Source organism: Plecotus auritus (genome assembly GCF_963455305.1).
Source record: "Plecotus auritus genome assembly, chromosome: 3".
In the NCBI taxonomy this organism is placed as follows: Eukaryota; Metazoa; Chordata; class Mammalia; order Chiroptera; family Vespertilionidae; genus Plecotus; species Plecotus auritus.
Window position 1 is genome coordinate 89,093,155 of NC_137772.1, and position 23,161 is coordinate 89,116,315.

General features: G+C 42.3%; 1 protein-coding gene across 5 annotated transcripts in view; it reads right to left on the reverse strand.

Annotated features, from left to right (window-relative positions):
- The window catches only part of ENOX1 (ecto-NOX disulfide-thiol exchanger 1), a 598,797-nt gene that overhangs the window by 124,753 nt on the left and 450,883 nt on the right, over nucleotides 1-23,161 (reverse strand). For all 5 annotated transcript variants that reach the window (XM_080662707.1, XM_080662709.1, XM_080662706.1 and 2 more), the window contains one exon: nucleotides 18,682-18,894. In XM_080662707.1, coding sequence (XP_080518833.1) covers nucleotides 18,682-18,894 — 213 coding nt within the window. The remainder of the gene's footprint in view (nucleotides 1-18,681; nucleotides 18,895-23,161) is intronic.

Below are 23,161 nucleotides of genomic sequence, written 5' to 3' on the forward strand. Positions count from 1 at the left end.
TATTGCACTTAATGTTAACAGGAGGATTTGCCATCCGCTTATCTCACATTCTCCTTGAGTGCTGGGGGTGTCCCTCTCCTCAGCTCACCTGGAGGAAGGAAGGCTGCCAGGCTAGCCAGGCTGAACTGCTCTGAGGGTTGCCTTTCACCTGACCACCTAAGCCCAGGGCCGGGCTGCCCCGCAGCATCGCTAGCAGAGGAGAATGCTGCAGCTCACTGCCCGGGCTTCCTGCTGTTTTGTCTGCATGCAGGCTGGGTTCCCGGGAGACTTCAAGCTGCCTTTGCAAGGGCAACATAGAGTAGTCAGCCCCAACGGTCATGGTAAAACCCTGTCAGATGAGAGTATCTGGCAGGGATAGCGGTGGTAGTGATTGTGAGATTTTTTTTTTTTTTTTTTTTTAAGATTCTGTGGTCAGAAGGGACTGTTCAGAAGCTGATGATTTTTTAAAAATATATTTTTATTGATTTTCAGACAGGGAAGGAGAGGGACAGAGAGTAGAAACATCAATGATGAGAATCATTGATCAGCTGCCTCCTGTACACCCCCCACTGGGGATCAAGCTCACAACCCAGCATGTGCCCTTGACTGGAATCAAACCAGGGACCCTTCAGTCCACAGACCTATGCTTTATCCACTGAGCCAAACCAGTGAGGGCTGATTGTGAAATTTTTAACGAGAACTGGTCCCTTTGCTTTTAATAGCAGAACAATTGGTTGGAATCAGAAGAATAAGAACTGTGGTGTCTGAAACCAGGCCTAAGGGGAAGGCACAGTAAGGGTTGAGGCTGAGAATTTGGGTCATGATGGCCAAAATTCTGCCATTGATCGGGGAAGGCTGTTAATAAAGGTGATAGCACTAGAGAGAAAATTGTGTTCATATGTTTATGTGTGTGTAGAGCGGAGGGAAGCTAAGAGAGACTAGTAATGCACTTGGAGGTGTACAGGAGGGAAAGCACTTAGAAGAAAGACCCAATGGCCAAAAACTGCACATGTTCAAGGTTAAAACTAGGTCCCCGAATGTTTATTCAAGTCCTGTTGCAGATATTCCCTGTTTCAGGTTAAGTGCCTCAGTTGCTTAGGCCATGCTATTAACATATTCTGGGCCATAAGTTTAATTAATTCATTCAGCAAACATCTGAGATCCTACTGGTTACTAGGCACTTGACTGATTGCTGGAAATATATGATTAAGACATGCTCTTGCCCTTGATGAGATTACAGAGAAATCTCATCTGGGGAAAAAGCAGATAATTACCCTATGCCAGAGAGGTATGGATGACACCTATGGGGACACAGTAACTAACTCAGTAGGTAGAGTCAGGGAACACATCCAAAGAAAGCCATATTTTTGCCAAGTCTTAAATAGTGAATCAAAACCTGCTCAATTGAGAAGGCAGGACTGCCAGTTAAAGGCTGGCGTGGAATGTGTAAGGACTTTGTGTGAACATAGGTGGCAGGGAAGGGGCTAATGCTGGCTGAAAATAAATAAGGACCATGTATGCCAAGCCAGATTGTGAACTTTATATTGCAGGCCAGAGATGGCAGATCTGAGTAGGATTTGCTTGGGAGAAATGAGGAAGGCTTGAATTAAGGTGGAGCGCTGGAGTGGAGGGAGAAGCAGGAAGTCATTTGACAGAGCAAGATATAGGACACAGTGTGACTGACTTGCTGTGTGGGAGGTAAAGAGGGAGACCAGCACGACTCAAGCTTGGGAAGTACATCAGAGCCCCAGAGGATGAGCACAGGTGGAGGTCTGAGAAGAAGATAAAGTATTTGCTCTTGGACATGCTGAATTTGAGAGGACTGAAGGTCATTCAGATGGACCTGAAATACATACTGCGGGTCCAGGAAGAAGTCAGAATTCAAAGAGATATGATGTCTTAAATTGTCTGGGCATATCTCGATTTCATGTAATTGTATTCTTTTCAATAGGGGAATTAATTAAAAGCAAAACTAAATGTGATTAGGTTTATACTTCTTTTCTTATTAATTTTTATACTTCCCCCTCCCCCACAGTAACAAATAAAAAAAAAGAACCCAAAGAACAAAATCTGTAACTCAGCTTAGGTTTAAAAAATAGTCTCACAGTATTTCTATGGCCCAGTTTTCTTTTGTCTTGCAAATGACAGCTCTTGGGCACTCAAAAGGACCCAGAAAGAGTGCTCAGATCAGCATAAATTCATCATTAGAGAAAAACCACCTCAGAGCCTCTACCCTAATGAATGTGACTCAAAGACAGCATATTTTAAAGACCATAAATGGGGTGACCACTACAATTGATGTCACAGGTAAAGACCATACACTATTCACTATCTCTAGCAGAGAGTACCAAAAACATGTCCATAAATTTGACTACCACACACTACTTCTCCAATATAATTCTTACACTCATTCCATATATAATGAAGCTAAAAGCAGTTACTAACTAAATGGGATATTTAAAATTCTACTTAGAAGCCCAGAGAAGAGATAAGTAGTAGACAGGATGGCATTGTGATGCAAGCAGAACAAATTCATATCTCTCTCCTCCACCACCCCACCCGTCCGCCACCAGTGCCTTTACCACCTCTAGTGGTCTAAAGTGATGGCCAAAGGCCCACAGGAGCCTATATCAGTTAATATACATAAACATTCTTGGAAGTATTATCAACAGAAAGAGTTATCAGTCAGAAAATTTAAATTTATACTTTGCAAATATTTCTTCCTTAATTCTATGTTTGACATGTTTTGCCCAAATTAGGTTGTTTGAGGAGCATAAAAAAAAATTACCTGACTTTTCAGAAATATGCTTGAATGTCAGTCGTAGATGTCATAATATAGTCCCTCATATATATCCAGCAGGTATCAATGAACAGAAGGGGAGGATAAACAGAGCTGTGATGAAGTTGTTCATCACTCTTTGCAAATCTTTTGTTATAAGATAAACTAGGGCATATTAAAAATTTAAAGAGTTTATTTGAGCAAAAATCGATTCAAATTCGGCAGTGCCAAACTGGAAGTGGTTAGGAAAGCTCCAGTAACAGGAGCTGGGGAGGGGCTTTTATAGAGAAAAGGCAGAAGGAAAGGAAGGAAATTCTTGATTGGCCATAGCTTAAAGTCCTTAGGTTTCAACCTTTAGGCACCTGACAGGCTTAGATTTTGGTTTGCTTACATAGGCCACCATAGCCTTAGAGCTACCCCAGGCTAATGGCTCCTTGTTTGATAAGTGTAACACTCTACTAGTGGTTGATTATTCACTATCTTATACGTGTGTAAGTGAGGAAACATGGATACCCACATGCACACATATAACATACACACATATATGTGTATAGTTTTCAAAATTTCAAAAAATAATCTATAAAATCAAGCATATTTAACACCCTTTTCAGTACTTTCCCCCAAATGCTTGAACATCTGCTGAGTTCAGAGCATACTCCTTACTTGAAAGGGGACTTTATAAATGATCTTGAGAAGAAGTTGTCTTCAGCCTTCTCAGGGAAGAACAGCTTAGGACAGGGCATCCATTTACCCAGAAACAGGACAATTTAGACAAGCTTCCTGAACAGGGCACCCAGCACAAAACCTCAGATTTCTGGGCAGCCCTCTTGAACTTTGAGCTCTGGACAGAAAAGCATTGGAAGCAGTGGAAGAGAAAGGTTAGGTTCCTCCAACGAACACTAACAGGGCCCTTTCTCCTTCAGGTCCTCCTTGCTGCATTCCTTCTCATAGTTCCTGCACTTTCTGCATTTTTTGTTCCAGCTAAACAGCTGTGAAAGAGCCTTAAATCCACTTAGTGTCCCAAATATCTGGAGAAACCGATTAAGTCCTCACCAGCAGCAGGCCTGCCTAAACAGAGCACCTGGAACAGATCTCCAGGCTTAATTTTTGGTTTTAATGCTATCCCGGCTCGTGATAGAGCCTTAAGTCTGTAGGGTTCAGAGGAAATTTCATTTTCCTTTAAGGGATAACATTTTTTTCCAAATCCTCTCTGAGTAGCTCATAAGAAATTTTCAAAGGCATATAACAAATCAAATAGGAGACCTCTGCCACCCTAGCTTGTTATTGTTGTTTTTAAATACTCAAAGCTGGGTGGGACTGATGAGCCTTGGCCCTGAATTGAATAATTATAATGGAAGGAATGTAGTAAGTGATTTGGGCTCTCAGGACACCCAGAGGAGCAAGATGAAGCCAGAGGGAGGAGCAGTTAGCATCAAACACGACGGGGACATGGTTAAGAGGAAGTTGCTAGGAGAGATCCCGGAGAGGTTTCTGCTCACTCAGGCAGGCTCTGCATCCTGAGCTCCAAGGAGCCTGCCCGTCTGTCTGGCGGGAAGCCCAGGAAACAGAGAATTAATATGCTTAAACCCATACATTAAGGAAGCATTGACTGGAATTTCAAGTTGAGACGGAAAAAGGGCATTCTGGGGTTTTGTCCTGAGATGAGTAAAAAGAACATTGCGTGACCCCGTCACTCCATTATAGCCGCCTCACCCCCGAGGCCAGCAGCAGGCATTTCTGAAGTCCTGACTCTGTGAGAACAGAGATTTGTTCTTCTGGGGAATGGGATGGGGAAAGAAAAACATGCTGATCAAATTATAAAAAAAGAAATAGGATGTTTTTGCAACTATCAAGCAAGCCAGAAATGGTCATGTTGTTCAAATAAATTAAGATATACAGTGACTTTTCAAACTCTGTATAAATTCCAGTACATTTCAGGGAACTGTAGATCCCCTTATGAATGCATATATTCAAATATTTTGTAAAATGACAAAATAGAAATCTATGAGAATATTACCATTTTAATAGTTTTTACAATATATTGCCTTTATTAGGCTTTTTAAATTCAATAAATCCCCCTTCCTAGATTATCCTTATGGGCTAATTAAAGTAACACACATATATAAGAAAAAAGGAATAAAATGAAAAGCAAAGTCTACTTTCCTGAGTGCCCCTCTCCCCATTTTTTTCTTTAAAGGTAATGTACAGATTCTAGCACACCCACACAGAGAATGTATGCAGAGAGTGTACACTGTGCATAGTTTCCTATGTGTAACCTCTTTTTTCACTTACACCAAAGTGCTAATATAATATACACTGTGCTGCACCTTGCTTTTTTCACTTCACATATTATGAAAATCTATCCATATGTACATTAACAAGACTGCAGTGAACATCCTCAGACAGATATCCTGACATTCTTACATACATTTTTTTAAAAATATATATTTTTATTGATATCAGAGAAAACGGGAGAGGGAGAGACAGAAACATCAGTGATGAGAGAGAATCATTGATTGGCTGCCTTCTGCACACGCCCTACGGGGATTGAACTAAAAACCTGGGCATGTGTCCTGACAGGGAATCGAACTGTGACTTCCTGATTCATAGGTCAACACTCAACCACTGAGCCACACCAGCCAGGCTCTTATATAAAAATTTTTTATAAGAAATTCTTATCAGTGGGAAGGACAGATAGAAGGATATCTGAATTTTAAATTTTTGAGAGCTAAACTACACTCTAATTTTACAACCACTAAGTGTTTTTCAAATTATTTTCCTATCCCTTGTCAATAGTTGGTTATCAAATATTTATTTTTTGCCTTCCTGATAGATGAGAATAGGCATGAATTACATGATAGCCAGCTCTCTGTACCAGAGCTATCCACATTGCAGGTGCTTTATAAATCACAGAAATAAGTCCACAGACTCACCAGATCCCCTTTTATCAGTAGTTGACTCTTTGCTAAGAGTGATTATTTGGCAGGAAGGGGTTTCTAGGCATTTCTTCTCCTTTGTTTTTTTAAAATATATTTTTATTGATTTCAGAGAGGAAGGGAAAGGGAGAGAGAGATAGAAGCATCAATAATGAGAGAGAATCATGGATTGGCTGCTTCCTGCACACCCTCCACTGGGGATTGAGCCTGCAACCCAGGCATGTGCCCTGACGGGAATCTAACCGTGACCTCCTAGTTCATAGGTCAACACTCAACCCCTGAGCCACGCCAGCCGGCATTTCTTCTCCTTTTTGACCCTAAAAATGGTGGCCCTGCTTTCCTTTGAGTTGCCAATAAGTTAATTAATGTGCTACAAAGATTACTTAATAGCAATTGGCTATTTCTAATTATTTAGATTTTCTGGGCCAGGCACTCGCCTGACGATGAAGCAATAGTCTTCAAAGTGTGGTTCCTGCGCCAGCATCACCGTCATCTTTTGTGAATGCTCAACCCCAAACTTACTGAATAGAAACTCTAGGGGTAGGTTCCAGCAGATTATTTTTTTAAATACATTTTTCCAGTTTTCTTGAGATATAATTGACATGTAACATTGCATAAGTTTAAGGTGTACAACATGATTTGATATATGTATATATTGCAAAATGATGACCATACAAAGACTAGTAAAGACCTGGCTGGTATGCTAAGTGGTTAGAGTGTCAGCCCACACACCGACAAGTTGTGGGTTCAATTCTCCATCAAGGGCACATACCTGGGTTGCAGATTCATTCCCCAGCTCTGGTCCGTGTGCATGTGGGAGGCAACCAATTGATGTATCTCTCTCACATGAATTTTTTTTTCTCTCTCTCTCCCCTCCTCCTTCCCTCCCTCCCACTCTCTCCCTAAAAAGCAATGGAAAAAATATCCTTGGGTAAGGATTAACAAAAAAATAAAATAAATAAAATAAATTAAAAAAAGCCTAGTTAACATTCATCACTATGTAGTGTTACAGTATTTTTTTATTGTAATGAGAACTTTTAAGACCTACTCTCTTAGCAACTTTCAAATATGCAAGACAGTATTATTAACAACAATCACCATGCTGTACATTCCATCCCTGGGACTTACATATTTTATAACTGCAAGTTTATACCTTCTGGCCCCCATCATCCATTTCCCCCACCCCACCCTCTGCCTCTGGCAACCACAGGTCCAGTAAGTTTGTACCATTTGTATATGCATTTATACTACAGGCCAAAGTCTTATGTGTACTGAGAAGCATAAGGAGCCAGATACGGAACTAGATGCTAAGAATGGGATAAAAAGATCCAAAACCATTGCTGGTCCCTGCAGTCCTGCAGGTAGGGGTGGGGCAGGGGAACACACGGCCATATACAGTATTCCCTGCTATTTGAAAGTTTGCTTTATGACACTTCACTTTTATGAAAGATCTAATATCAGTACCTGTTTTTGCTAACTGGAAGAAATCTGAATAGGATGTTTGCTTTTATGAAGAAAAGTGAAAACAACATTCAGCGTTTGTTTTGCAGCAGCCGCCATTGGAGGCAGCGCACACCAGCAGCATCCACAGTGCCCTCCAAGCTCCCCGGGAGCCACGTGCAGTCTCTCAGCATCCATCAAGCCCCAGAGCTTTGAACAGCGTCTGAGCATCTGTGCTTTATTTTGCTTATTGTGTGCGTCCCTTAGCAAGACGTGTCCTAAGATATAATAAGAAAAGCCTAAGAGAGCATGTAAGAGTGTTACACTTAGCATAAAACTGGATGTAATTCAGTGCATTTAGTATGATTTGGTAGGTTATTTTGGGGGTCTGGGAACCCTCAAAATTTTTCTATAAAAATTAATGATAATTGTGCCTTCACTTCATGCCCTGGGAGCTTACAAAATGCTTCATAGGAACGTACATTTCTGGATGGGGGAACCTGCACATGACTGAATCACAGTGCAGGAAGTGCAGTAGGGGAGCTGTGGAGATGCCAAAGGAGGCAGGAGAGGCTGGAACTTTAAGGGAAATGGAAGTTTGTACTCGCCAAGAAACCAAAACATTTCATGTTATGATGGAGCAAGGACGGCATATATCCCTCTCCAAAAGTGTACTGAGGACTCTTAGCACACACTTTAATCTAAAACCCATCCTGCCCTATTTTTGTTTATCACTGTTGTTGAATAATAAGCCTCGACAGAAGAAACTAATGAGGTGGGGCCTAGGAAATGCTGGCAGGGTCGCACTCTTGCCTGTGAGAGCAGAGAATCAGGACGCCGGTGTTGGTCAAGTCATAGCTCCACCTCTGAGTAGTTGTGTGGCCTGAAAAAACCTCCCTGTTCGGACCCCCAGGCACTGGGGGCGGGCTGGATAAGCCCAAATGTCCTTTCCAGCTCTGTGATCCTGCAGAACAGAGTCAGCAAACGTTCTGCAAAGGAAGATGGTGAATATTTTTGGCTTTGAGGGTCACAACCTCCTGCTAGAGAAGGTGTCTCCCTACTCAAGCAGTGTGTCCCTTATCTGTGGCTCCTCTCTCACCATTCTCTCCGGGCACAGACTTCTTTTGTTTGAGCTGTACTCTGTTTCAGCTGCACAAAGAATCAAGAGCATGTCATTTCTGCCTTAAAGTAAGTGGACTGATGCCTCACTTTCCCTCAGATCTAGCATGAAAACATCCTGGCTTTAAAAACACTTTGTGGATTCTTTCCACAGCAGCACAGAGGCTATTTCCTCAGAGCCCTCCATACCCCTCCCCAGCAGCCAGAGTGTGTAAGCATATGCACACACACACACACACACACTCACATACTCACTACCTCACACACACTCACACACACACTCTCTCTCACACACACATACTCACACATTCACTCTCTCTCACACACACTCTCTCTCACACACTCACACACACTCTCATACACACACATACACACTCACTCTCTCACATACACTCACACACTCACTCTCACACACACTCACACACACACATACACACTCTCTCACACACACACATACTCACACACTCACACACACTCACACACTCTCTCTCTCACACACACACATACTCACACACTCACTCTTTCACACACACACACTCACACACACTCACACACTCACTCTCACACTCACACACACACTCTCTCACACACACATACTCACACACTCACACACACTCACTCTCTCTCTCTCACACACACACACTCACTCTCTCACACACACTCACACACTCTCTCTCTCTCTCACACACTCACACACTCACTCTCTCACACACACTCACTCACTCTCTCTCACACACACACACTCACACACTCACACGCTTCCCCATTACAGTGTCTTTTTCTCCAGGCCCATGTCAAGGTGTCAGGGTTTCCAGCTTTAGCTTCCAAAGTTATATCTTTCCTGAATGATTATGCTTCTCTCAGCACATATTATGCTAGTTCTTGAACTCTAGCCTTCTACAATTCTCTATTTTTCTAGAGTGTAAGACTTCATTTCTCTCTCATATTTTGCTATCAGTAAAAGAATGTTCAAAAGTTAATGTTGATAGTGGTATTAATTGGCTCAGTTTCTATATTTTCAGTGAGAGTGAAAGGAGATACCAAAAAGGCTCAACACAGCCCTGGCAGCCCACCCCCACCCCCACACGGTCCGCTGGGGTGCCCGGTGCAACAGGAAATGCTGTGCTCGTCCTTGATTTGGAAGTTTTCACAAAAACTATTTTCTCTGGACATCTATTCCCTGAGAGTGAAGAGGTATTTTTAATAAATATTATGCTTCCTGCACTTAAGATATTGCTATCAGGATGATTTCGAGGAGAAATAGAAAACCTGCCAAGCTGCTAATGCAGTTAAGGGCTTTTTCCCCATGGATGAATGGATGGTCGCCATGATGGCCACAGACATGGGAGAGCATTTTAACAATTCATAAAGTTCTTTTTCCACAGTAGGGACAGAGGAGCCAAATTTCCCCTGGCAGGAATAAAATGTTCAGCTGAGATGTTCCTAAGAAGTTAGCAATTCCAGAAAGAGCTTTTTAGGCAGAAGAAATGTGGCCCAGGACACCAATCTGCCCGAAAGGGGGGTCATGGTGCACAGGGAGATCAGAAAGCCCTCACATTTCACTGCCGTACTTGGTGCACTACCTGACACTTAATAGGAACCCAATAAATATTTGTGGATGAATTTCATCATTCATTCAAAGGCCTGAGGCTTTTATGACTTTAGTCAAGCAATGAGACAAGGATGTGACGGAGGGGATGGTCAGTGCTAGATGTGGCCTCTCTGACAAGACTTCTGGCCAGTGTGCCGCACCAGGGGATGGCCCACATGCTGTCAGGATTAAAACGTGGCATAAAATTCACAGTGCTGTCAGCAGTCACAACCTCCACTGCAAGGCAGAAATGGAACATGTGTGTGGAGCAATATCTAAGCGTCTGGTCTGTGATCAGTTCGGAGCATCTGACATCATGGCTAGGTCCTAGCCCATATTTGTGTTTGGATATTCAGAGATATTAAAGGATTGAAGTCATTGATAGGATGAGGGCTGTAGAATTTTCAGAGTGGTAATGAAACTCATGGAACTGTTTAATCAAACCCTTTCACTGCAGAGATGAGGAAACGGAGACCTAAGAAGCTCAAAAGACTTTTCTAAAGTCACCTGGCTAATTGATGATGGAGCTGGGATTAGAATCGGGATCTCTTCATAACTAATCAGTCTCTCTACTATTCGCTATTTTCTTTTTAAATATATTTTATTGATTTTTTAAAGAGAGGAAGGGAGAGGGATAGAGAGTTAGAAACATGGATGAGAGAGAAACATTTGTCAGCTGTCTCCTGCACACCTCCTACTGGGGATGTGCCAGCAACCAAGGTACATGCCCTTGACCGGAATCAAACCTGGGACCCTTCAGTCTGCAGGCGGACGCTCTATCTACTGAGCAAAACCGGTCAGGGCACTATTTGCTATTTTCAAGATCTAAGATGAAATTGATGCCAATTCCTATGATAAATGTATAAAACAAATTTGCATGATGGTTCTAACCTTCCCAATCTCCAGGTTAAAATAATATTAATAACAGTACTGTAATACCACTACTGTAAAATTCTCAACTAAAGTATATTCTACATATTCTAATTTAGGGGGAATGGTATATTAGCACAAACATTTAGAATTTGTTTTGTGGTTTTTAAGCTCCAGCTTAATTTAAATATCATGTCACTTCCATTTTTGATATTTGATTGACAACCAGTGTTTGTATAAGGTGCTGTACAAGAATTATGCCAGGCTTGGGAGTGGTGCAGTCAGGTGGGAAATGGGAACAGTAAATGGCCTCTGTCTCTATTAGGCCTGAAATCTTGCTAGAGGAAAGAAAAACCACCAATAAACAAAAACCTATGCTTAGAAAATAACTAAATGCTCAAGTAGACAGCACTAACAGGTGCTGCAGAACGCAGGAGAAAGGGAGATGGCCATGAGTCATAATAGACAGAAAAGGTCTATTGTGAAAGGAGGAAGTGTGAGAGAAGCTGGGCTGAATTCTGGCCTGGGGAGGAGGGGAGGAATAGAGGCAAATGCTTCATTTCCTAACCAGACAGCAGTGTGATGTAAGCACACTTCTGCACTTCCACCTGGAAACTATGCATTTACAGGGAGAATATCCTCCTCTGATCACTTTTCTTTTCTTTCTTTCTTTTTTAATTTGGATAAGTGTCAACTTGATTTTTAAAAAAATCTTTATTGTTGAAAGTATTACATATGTTCCCTTTTTTCCCCCATTGACCCTTCTAGTCCACCCCTGCCCTTCCCCTGCTCCAGGCTTCTGATCATTTTTTCATGAAAAAAACACCTGGTAGTAGAAAGCAAACTGTTCAAGGAGCCGACAGTCCTGGATTCTAATCTGCCCACAAATTTCCAAATGACCAAGCATGTCTGCTCCCTGAGCCTCAGTTCCTGTCTCTGTAAAATAAGAGGTTGGAGCCAACTAGTGCCTCAGGTTTTCTCCAACTCTGGCATTCTACAATTTCTACTTCTCATTCTGTTCATTATGTTTATGGCATGTATTTTTAAATTAATATTAATAAACCTCTTTCCACTGCCATCTGCTTTCCTGTTTGCCTTTTTCCCCACTTTGCTTCCTTTTCTTTCCTCTCTCACCAGGAAGCATGTTGGCAAAGTACCAAAGTGGGGATATCACGGAGTGTTCAAGCTTTCATTAGATGTGTGTGTTGTAACAAGGCATGCACAATTGATCATCCTGACATGCATATTAATAATTGAATGCTGTGGTACATGCTTCCTGAACTTTATAAAGGACTTCTCCCTGAGCTTTGAAATAATAAGCTTTTCTCATAACTGAAAAACTAAAAGTGGGCAGTCCTACAAGGAGTTCCTAGGAAGCATACTTTTTTTGTAGAATAAAGAGAAACAATTTTATTAAAAGCCATATTTGAATTAGGTGTTGTTTTAAGAATATTTGAATAATCTATAGTCTTTGAAATTTTAAAACTCATTTGCAACGTTGTACTGTATTATCATGGGTTTAATTCTGCTTAAGAAAGGGGACCCACAAAAACAGGGGACTCTTTCCACCGGAGATCTGTTTTATTTCACAAGTAACAAATGGTATGTAATAATCTCATTATGAAATTTGGGGTCAGAAGCATATATTTTTTAAAAGCAAAGAAGATCAAAACCCAAAAGTCTCTCAGTTGGGAGACGTGGGGAAGTTTCTGCCGATGGACAGTTTAAGAAATGACATAAACATGAGACAAGGATGATATAAGGATACGATCGCATATGAATAAGATGATTCATATGTGCTGGAATTTTTTTCTCCTTCTAACATATCTAGCAAATGAGAGCTACCCAGCTGGCCCAGAAAGGAAGAAACAGCCCCACACCAGGACAGATGATGTCCTCATCTAACATCTTTGATAACTGCACATCCATGGTCAGAAGTAAAAAAAAATGATCCCAAACAGAAGTGAATGGCGGCTATCCTCCCCCAAACTCTTGGTTGGGTTCAGTTGCTGCCCCTAGATGTGTTAATCCAAAGCTCAGATGGAAACAATGTCTGTTTGATTATATTTAATAGCTGATCCTGTGGTGAAGTCCAGAGACATGAAAAAAAGGTTCGAATTTAAACAAATGTTGGTAGAACATAATACCAACACAGCTAGAAGGTAACTGCTAAGCTTTGATGAAGTAAATCACATTTTTAAATTTATGTTCTTATTAATGGCTCTTAATTTTTTCCTCTTTGAGCAAATGTCACTTGCTCAAATAGGAGAGCAAGGACAAATATGACAACAAGGAAAGGAGAATGGGGCATCTAATTCAGCTTAATGGGCTGAAATTCCCTTTTCCTGCTCAACTAATTGGCTATTTCAAGCAAAAATTTATATAGGGACCCACCTATTTACTGTGCCTGGAGCTTTGCAATGTACCTGACGTTTCCTGGGAGTTGCTAAGTGACTCTCCCTGCAGGACACCAGGCCCACCACACTTGTTGTCATAAGCTAGTTCATCAATATACCTGCTTCCAAACCACTTCAGAACAATTTCCTGACACTTTTGGCTTTCTGATGGAGAGACTGCCTTTCTGATGGAGAAGAGCACTGACACTAGAATCTTTATGTGGAGGGAGTGCTTGGGGCTACTTCTGAATAACCAGGAGTTTTCCCACCACCAGGGAGAAAGCTGAGATGCCATTCCTGCATTTTGGTGCTTAAAAATCCTAACCTAATTCGAAATGAGAAAAACAAAGTGTGATTCCTATGGTGTTTGCCAGGAATATAATGCAGATAAAGGAGAGTATGACTGGTTCTGTTTTGGGGAAATACAGTATGTAAATCATTGTGGACAAAGCAGTTATTGTTTTAAAAGCAACTCTAGGCATGGATACCAAAGTCACTCTACCACATAGAACCAAGCTGGAGGAGGCAAAAAATATGGTTGAGACAAATAAACATAACTCCACCAGATATGACATGAGAAATATTTGGAATTCAAAGGATGATTGCCCTAGCTGGTTTTGCTCAGTGGATAGAGCACCAGCCTGCAGACTGACAGGTCCTGGGTTCGATTCCAGTCAAGGACAGATGCCCGAAAGCAGCTGATCAATGATTCTCTTTCATCGTTGATGCTTCTATCTCTCTCTCCCTTCTTCTCTGAAATCATATATATATATATATATATATATATATATATATATATATATATATATATATATCTCAAAGGATAATGAAATGAGCATCTACCTAGAGTTTACCAGGTTACTGCTAATATTTTTATGATGAATGCTAGGACTTGGTTCCCCTTTGCATCTGGGGAGCAATCAGCTTTATAACAGCACACAGAAGAGAATGAAACATCCTGAGGTTGCTCAGTGAGATATCCGATCTTCCTGTTCCATCTCACAGGCTTCATTCCAGCTCAGGCTCACATTTAAGGTATCTCCCATCTTCAAGTCATCCTGAAGGGTCTTGGCTATCAAGGACTCACAGGAGGGCTGCTCAGGTACTCCATGTTTGGGATGTGTTCCCCTCAGCCAGGACTGAGGTTGTCAAGATCAGCTAAAATGTCTGTAATCTCTGTTGATATCTGCTGGCTGCTGAAGTATTTCCCAGAATCAAATTACAGGGCTAAGTGTGATCTCCCACATAGTAATAAGGGTATGGGAAATGTGAAGGTCGTTGGACAGTTAGTTACAATTGGGAATATGTAAAAATGAATTTTTTTGTTGACTCTTCCACTCCGATTCTCCTCATATCTCCTAGCCTGCGAGCAAGTGTCTGGTAAAGTATAGTAATTTCCAATGAAAACATAGCTAGCTAGCTCTTTTCATGATTTGCTTGATTACACATGCATGTTGAAACCTCATTACCCATGTGATGGGATTTCCTTTGTGATGCTTGTTAAAATAATCAAAAGCAGACATATCACTAAATCATCACACATTTTGATAAATGCTCCAAGGGACTTAATAAGATGCAGTGATGGTGAACCTAGTAGAAGAGGGTGGATCAGACCTAAAGGAGAAGGATTCAAGCATGCAAAGGGTGGGGGGAAGAGCACATCAGGAGAGGGAACAGATGTGCAAAGGCTCCAAGGTGGGAGGTAGCTCTGAAGGCTCAGCAGGAAGGATGATGCAGAGTGAGTCAGGGAAGACTGTCGTGGAAGAATAGGCATGGAGAGCTTTTTAAGTTAGGGAGAGAGACTATTAAAGTGAAATGGGAAGCTATGCAGGGATTTCAGCGAGGAAGATAAGATATGCATTATATCAGACTAGAGGGCCCGTGCACGAAATTTGTGCATGGGTAGGGTCCCTAGGCCTGGCCAGCGAACAGGGCCAATCAGTGGGGCGACCAGCAGTGTGATCAGGGGGCCCCCACTGGCACCCGCCTTGGCTGGCCTGGGGCAGTTCTTGCATTGAGCGTCTGCCCCTGGGTGGTCAGTGCGCATCATAGTGACCAGTCGTTCCACCAGTCATTCCACTGGTTGTTCTGCCATTCAGTCGATTTGCATATTAGGCTTTTATTATATAGGATAATGTGTAAAAACTAGCCGAAAGTGGAATAAAAGTGGAAAGGGAGGACCTACAGGGGTGGGCAAAAGTTGGTTTACAGTTGTTCCTATGGAAAATAATAGAATCCTATCTAATAAAGAGGGAATATACAAATTGACCATAACACTGTCACAAAGATGGCATCGCCCATAGCCACAAGATGGTGGCACCCAGTCCCCTCAGCCCTGCCGGAGTCCCCCAGTCCTTTCAGCCCCGCCGGGGGTGGGGGGGGTGGCAGGCGCATGGTGCGTCCAGACCTGCCCTCAGCCCCCCAGCTGCCCAGGGCCGGCCTGTGGCGCAGGCAAGCCTGGGATGTCGGCTGCCAAGCTGATGCCAGAGGCATAGGCAAGCCTTAGATGGCAGCTGCCCAGCCACCCAGGGCCGCCCAAGGCTCAGGTAACCAGGACCAGCTGAGGCTTGCGCTGCCAGCAGTGGCAGCAGCAGAGGTGTGATGGGGGCGTCACCTCCCCCTGATTACCTGGTTGCCTCCTGCCCCTGAGGGCTCCTGGACTGTGAGAGGGGGCAGGCCAGGCTGAGGGACCCCCCCACCTCCAGTGCATGCATGAATTTTCATGCACTGGGCTTCTAGTACAAGAATCATTCTGTTTCATGTACTCACAACTATAAACCTACTTTTGCCCACCCTACATGTATGGCAGAAATTGCAACATGTGTTCCCATTAGCCATTGTCCCCTTCTTGCTTACTATGAGAACTCAATTTTATTCTGGAGCACAAAGGGTCTAGCCAAAGTAGGATATTTCCCATTTTCTTTGAAGGTGGTCAAATCCACATGTAATAATTCTGCAGTTAGACATGAGTCTGCTGAGGATCTTTGGGCAAGTTTTGCTTTCTTGATCTAAAGTTTTGAGATTCATATATATATATATATATATATATATATATATATATATATACACACACACACACACACACACACACATATATGTGATGGCAGGAGCCATAGCAGTCATCTTAGACCACCATCTAGGAAAAGCTAATCATATCATGGAAACTTAGGCTTGAAGTCTTGAACCACTGAATTGGTACTGACAAACACCAAAATTGGGATTTTACTCTGTGTGACAAGAAAAACCTCCATTTATTTAAGATAAAGTTGGGTCTGGTTTTCCGTTCCTCACAGGTTGACACAGTGTCTAACTGACACATCAGGCTATTATTGTGCCAGGGCAGCCTGCACTGGAGTGGCGGCAGTTAAAATGGAGAAAATTGGGTCTATTTGAAGTGGAAGCATTGGGACTTCCTGATGGCCCAGATGTGGGGTTTATGGTGGGAGATGATGGGTGTAAAAATTATAGGATTTTGGCTCGAGAATTTATAAAAATGGGATGGAAAACCTAGAAGAGGAACAGATTTGAAGATTAAAATCAAGAAGTCAATATTTGATATTTTCCAGTTGAGGCACCTTAGAGGTATCTAATGAGAGTCATCTCCACTCCTGTGGTTTCCACGAGGTGGGATTTCCCTCCAGGACTCCTGGCCCTGTTCCAGCCTTTCATGTTCTCCTCAGCCAGGGAGTGTAGCAGCCGGCCTGGAGAGACACGCATTCCCAATGCTCCTCCACCTGCACCTACAGGTGCAGACTCCAGGGGAAGAGGCCTGTGGCCAGATGCTCAGCCCTGTCAGGAAGCCCATTCTCCATTATTGCTGCAGATCTCAGCCTTGTTTTCCAATTTGACTTTTCTCAGTAATGAAATACGGAGTTTTGGATTCCTACACACTAGACTTCTTTGTCTGGTGCTCAGTGGTCTCAAGCCTAGGCCAGCTTATACGTGTATCATGTTAGACAGGCACATCGTATTCTTCCAGCCAAGATTGAAACCTTGTTTTAATGGGTGCTTCTTTCAACAGATATTGCCAAAAAAAACTAAATTCACCCCCTTTTCTAATACATGGCTGCCTTGGTCTTCATTGTTAGAGTTAAGGATTCAGTCTTGCCCCCCCAGGCAGGACTGTGAACTGCATAGGAATGATAATTTATTTAGAATGGATGCCAGTGATCATCTATTGTTCGGGCATTTGGCTTCTTGCCTTAATTTTACAGGAATCATATTATTAGAATTGTGTGGTTTTTCCCTCTCTCCCTTTTCTCCATTTCTAATTCACTCTTCCCTTCCTCTACCCACTAATCCATTCTTTGCTTCCCTCCTTTGAAAGGTGGTATCAATATTAGTGTTCTTTATCCTACCCCTAGTGGCCCTAACTTCAGGATTGCTGGGCATTCACAGCTGGGTAAAGGGCCATTCCTCATGACTGGGGAATGTGGGGAAGCTTGTCTGATAGTGGCCTGTAGAAGGCAGAATATGTAAAAAGATAGGTATCCCTGGTTGGTCTCACATTGGAAATTTGGCCACTTATCAGAGTTTATCTTTGGGAGTTTCTTAGATAATATTTTACACTGCCACAAAAATGGTCTTTTGACAGCAAAGTTATATAAAACCCTTCTACACATAAGATCCTGGTTTTTCTTGACCCTTTCTCTTCCCATTCTAACAGATATATTACCTCTTGGGTTAACACTCATGAGAGAAGTGCTAGGCATTTTGGCACATTATATCACTGACAATAACACATTCCCAGAATGAATATGTAAATCACAGTCACCCTCCAGTGTGAGATCCTGCACCTGGTGTGGAAGGGAGCACGGAGCAAGGCATTGTTACCGTGCCATTCAGTGGCTTTTACCCAGCCAGGGAACATCGGCAGCTGTGATGCATTATGCTACTGTGACGTTAACTACAGACACAGATAGAGTGCCCATAAAAATATACGCCCTTTTTTTTAATAGAGCCTTGGGCAATTACCCTGACTATTGTTCTATGAGAAAGCCCCATTTACACTCCTTCATCAATTTAGGACACAGACATGAAAAATCACCAGCATTAGGTAGTTAAGGCAATTTGCTTTCCAAATGAAGAAAGGACAAAAGAATAATACTGCAGAAAAATCTCTGCTCCTGAGTTGCCGGAGTTGACAGTCAAAAAAAAGCTCACCTCAAATAAAGGATCCTGAGGAGGAGTTTTCTGACGGTACCTTCTTCCTAAACAGAGCCCAAGGGCAATGTGTTCAGGGTCTCTTCCTACTGTCAGCACTAGGAGGACATGTGGGGGGTGGACAGCCCACAGGTGTGGTGTGGATTGTGGTGGGTCCACCTGGTGGCCGGGCTGGGTGTTCTGAGGAAAGGCTACAGAAACGTTGCTCACCTTGAGAAGTAAGCTCTTAGGGCAGGTCCGTGTTCCTCCAAGTTGCCACAAAACATGAAATAGGTCATGAGGCTTGCCATTCGATATGGAGTAAATGGGAAATTACTGAACTACTTACCCCCAAATGAAAAAATAAAATGAATACAAAAGAAAAGGCAAAATCACAACAAGACAGATGGCCCCCAAAATCTTACTTACATTGAGTGAGGATTCCGGTTAAGGCATTTTTAAAATTCTCCTTGGCTTCCTCCATCTCTTGCTCATGGGTGGCCTTTTCATTCATTAGCCGGCGGACGTGGCTGTTGGCTGACTGCACCATGGAATAGAACTGGTTTGCGGAACGCCGATTCACTTCACCCCGTTCAATCCAGGAAAGTAACACTGTGATAGCCTCTGAAAATTTGCTATCATCTGGAAACAGAAAACCACCAAGTAAAAATCATGCCAAGGCAAGAAAACACATTTTACACTGGTACCCCTCAAACGACAGAGCTTGACCCATCCTATTGGATTCATTTTCAGAATTTGACACATTAGTTCTCCTGAGACTAATCATTCTATCATCACTTAGCTTTCTGTTCCCATCTAACTCCCTGGCATCACAGACATAAAGAAACAAAGGGACATTCACCCTCCTATCTACCAACTTGCTGAGCTCAGTGTTAGACCTGTTCTGGGCATTCCTTGTAATTACATACAATTTCATTCTTCCCCCAAACCCTGATTTCTCTTTCTGAAGTCTGGCTCAAAAACTGATAGTAACCTATATGGACTCCACTTCATTTATTTATTCTTTGATCAGAAATAATTATATAGTGATACCAGTTTTTTGACTTAAAGAATCAGTTGAGTTAGTGTCAAACTGAGGAGGAGAGATTAAAGCACTATAAAACTGGTTGTAATATAAGATATTATTCCCAAGGTGGTAGTAGGAATAAGTCAATTCTTGTTCTACTACAGTTCAAAACTAATTTTATTTTAGGTTTAGTATAACATACTTGAGAAGGCTGAAAAATAGAATATTTCCTTGTTTTCAATAAAAGAGGACCTGGGGTAGTCAGTGTTTGCTTGGGAGGCTACTGAAAACCTATTTGAACCTGGTTTAAGGCATGTATGTGGTGGAGGAGGGGGATAGCAGTGGGGAATGAGGTTCCACTGGTAAATATGTAATAAAGTTTACTTCAAAGAAAACAAATGGATGTGCCTGTTTGGAATTGGTTACTGGAACAGACCTGTGTTGTATGGCTTGGAGGTGGAGAAAAGGCATGTCTGAAGGTGATTAAGTTAATTGGAACTGGAAGTTACATGTCAGTTATTACAACATTAATCAATCCTATTGCTGAAGACTCATTCGCATTTTCCAGGTAAACTTAAAGGGTGGAGTCTTTTGGTGGTATTTTTCTACCTCTGGAAAATGTGATTTAAGAAAAATATTCTACATTTTTCAAATAAAATGGGTAGAGTCTGAATTCTGAAAATAAGGAGCAAAATTAGAAGAGTCAGATTCTTACTCATTTGACAAATACTGAGTGCCTACTATGAGCCCTCCCCTGGAGGAACATCAGAGACATCCTTATGCATTGTGTGTGTGGGGGTGTGTAGATGCATGTAATACATATTACTATATAGAGTTTACATATTAGTTACAGTGTTTATATATATATTACTCATCCACATGTACACATATACATATACACATATATATACACATACAGACATCTATATACATAAAAGTCTAAGCGAATGAATGACTGAACCACTGGTTGACCAGGTGACCGGTTGCTATGATGCACACTGACCACCAGGGGGCAGACGCTCAAAGCAGGAGCTGCACCCTGGTGGTCAATGTGCTCCCACAGGGGGATCACTGCTCAGCTGACCAACCCATTCCGGAGGTCCACCAGCCCGGTGGCAGCCACTCACTCCCTCAGTAGTCCTGCAGGTCCAATCTCCAGAGAAGAGGCCAGTCATTGACAGACCGGTGCCACTGGCACGATCCCAACAGCATCACCAGCCTCCTGGAAGTTGGCTGAGGTGCTTCCCCTCCCTAATGCTCCATAAGGAAGAAACGATATAAAAGCGACCACCAGGTGGCTCCGGACAACCAGCGTGAACTTCAGCAGGATGGATCTGGATCCTGGGCCAGCAAGGGCATCCCTCCGCCCACCTGGAGGGCTGATCACATCCCGCCTCCCCCCACCTCGGGATGGGTGCCAGACACAGGGCCCACAGCCACCCTGAGGGACCCCACCCTTGCACGAATTCATGCACTGGACCTCTAGAATACATATACTGTATACACTCCAGATGAATGGATAGAGGGTGATTTATATTTGGTAAGGGAATTTTATTTTATTATCTTATCTTACCTTATTCACCAGATGTTTTGGAGTCAACCATTGCTACAATTTTACCTATCATACAAAAGCTGCATTTGTGGGGCGCTTTGTGAATTTTGCAGAGTCCTGTAGAAATACTGTATCGTATTTTCGCAGAGGCCACTCCCAGACAAGGTACAGCTTCATTGCTGTGGCTGTGGCTGGGCCAGGAGGTACGCAGCTGCATGAGGGTGGATTAGCCTAAGCAGTGCTTGTGGAGTGTGCTCTGCCTTTTCCAGGACAGAAGCAGCTATTATCGAGGCACTACTGACAAGCCACTCAGGCCTCCCCTGCTGCGCAGAGGCAGCCTGAGCTGGGGACCAAAGCTTTGTGTCTGTGCACACCTGCCCCCGCTGCCCTGGCACTTTTGCCAGAGGAGATAACTGGCTTGGGGAATGCCCACAGGGCACCCTGCAAATGAAAGACTCACATTTTCTTGAAAATCTCAACCCACAGGCACAGAACACACTTGTTCAGCATCAAGCTGGCTCACACAATTTTGTTAACTCTGGAATTTCTGTCTAAGTTCAACCTCCGTGAACTTCAGCTGCAGTGATTTCTTATCTCATTTTGTGGACCTGAGCGGCTTGTACAAGATAAAATCCATCATACAACTTAACATTACATTCAGGCCACGGAGAGGCCCATAATTTAGCCTTATGTTTGTGAGAGACCCGCTGCAACTGTTACAGCCAGAATAAATTTTGCCTCCCTCACACTCTCTACCTCTCTCCCTGCCAATATATGTTAGGAGAATGGACCTCCAAAAAGACAGCAGAAATAAAACTAATGCTCATAAGAAATCTTTTTTTTTTTTTGGCCTCAAAAAATAACAACAACAAAAAAAAGAGGGCACAGACTTCTTGTACCATTTTCCCCTTGCCTGTGGCTTTCATCTCTACAGAACACAAAGAAAAAAAAAACACAAAAAAAACCCTCAACCTGTTAGAAGAAGCAACACTGTTCTATCTTTCCTTCCCTCGCAAACTGGTAATTTTTCTCTCTTGCTTGTAGTCACTCAGCTCATAGGTACCCTAATTTACTGTTAGGAAGAAAATATATGTTTGCTTGAATTGTCTAAAAACCAAATGTTATTGTTCGTCACTCCTTGTCCTAGAGCAGTGGTCGGCAAACTCATTAGTCAACAGAGCCAAATATCAACAGTACAACGATTGAAATTTCTTTTGAGAGCCAAATTTTTTAAACTTAAACTTCTTCTAACGCCACTTCTAAATAGACTCACCCAGGCCATGGTATTTTGTGGAAGAGCCACACTCAAGGGGCCAAAGAGCGGCATGTGGCTCGCGAGCCGCAGTTTGCCGACCACTGTCCTAGAGCATAAGCTCACGAACAGATTATTGTTAGCTGACAGTTTTTAGAAAAAGAAAAAACATTCTTAGGATTGTGCAATTGCAAATATGCAATTTAAAAAGTAAGTAGGAAAGAGCCTTTCTAACATTTTAACAACTAATACTAGATAGAATTCCATTAGCTTAAAAGAAGTACATAGGTTTGAAAACTCCCAATTTCATTCTCTTTTCTGAACTTTCTGAAACTGGCAGGCCAATGTATAATTGATATACTGACATCCCAATTCAATGTCAAAAAACATTAGGTAAGGCACTTTTTGTAACTCTAGTCAATATCTGTTACCATGTAAGAAGTGATTTTGTATTAATCAAAACTAGGCCAGTAACTCTCTGAATGGCTACCGAGGAGTACTGCGAGTGGTCATTTTCAATATTTAATTGCTTTCAATATCTATCTATTTTCAATATCTAAATTCAATTTTGCAATCACTGCAAAGATCACTGAAAAACAGAAAACAATATAAACTAAACAGGATTTAGATTGCAGGATTATTAAAACTATTCACGTGAAAAGAAGTTAACAGATTTCATAAAAATCACATCAGACACACTTATAAGAATTCCAAGTACTTCCTATGAGCATGTTTAGGCACAACTCTGAACGTGGGTGCAGATGTGCTTTTTCCACAGTAAGAATTCAGAATATTGGTACAGTATTACAAAGTGACTATGGAGAATTTTCTCGTTAAAAATTGACTAACGTTTTGTAACCAGGGTCCTTACAATGTCACACATGGGTTTACCTCATATGTTTTATTCCTTAATTTTCATTTTCCCCTTCAATCCATCCCACCATCTCTTTGTCACACTCCTCTTTGTTCGACGCCTGGCATGCCTCCCTGCTTTTGCACATGCTCTGCACTGGTTCTAGGCCCTCACACTCTGGTCCACCTTGCTATTAGTCTTTGCTCCAGATTCAGTCTAGGTGAC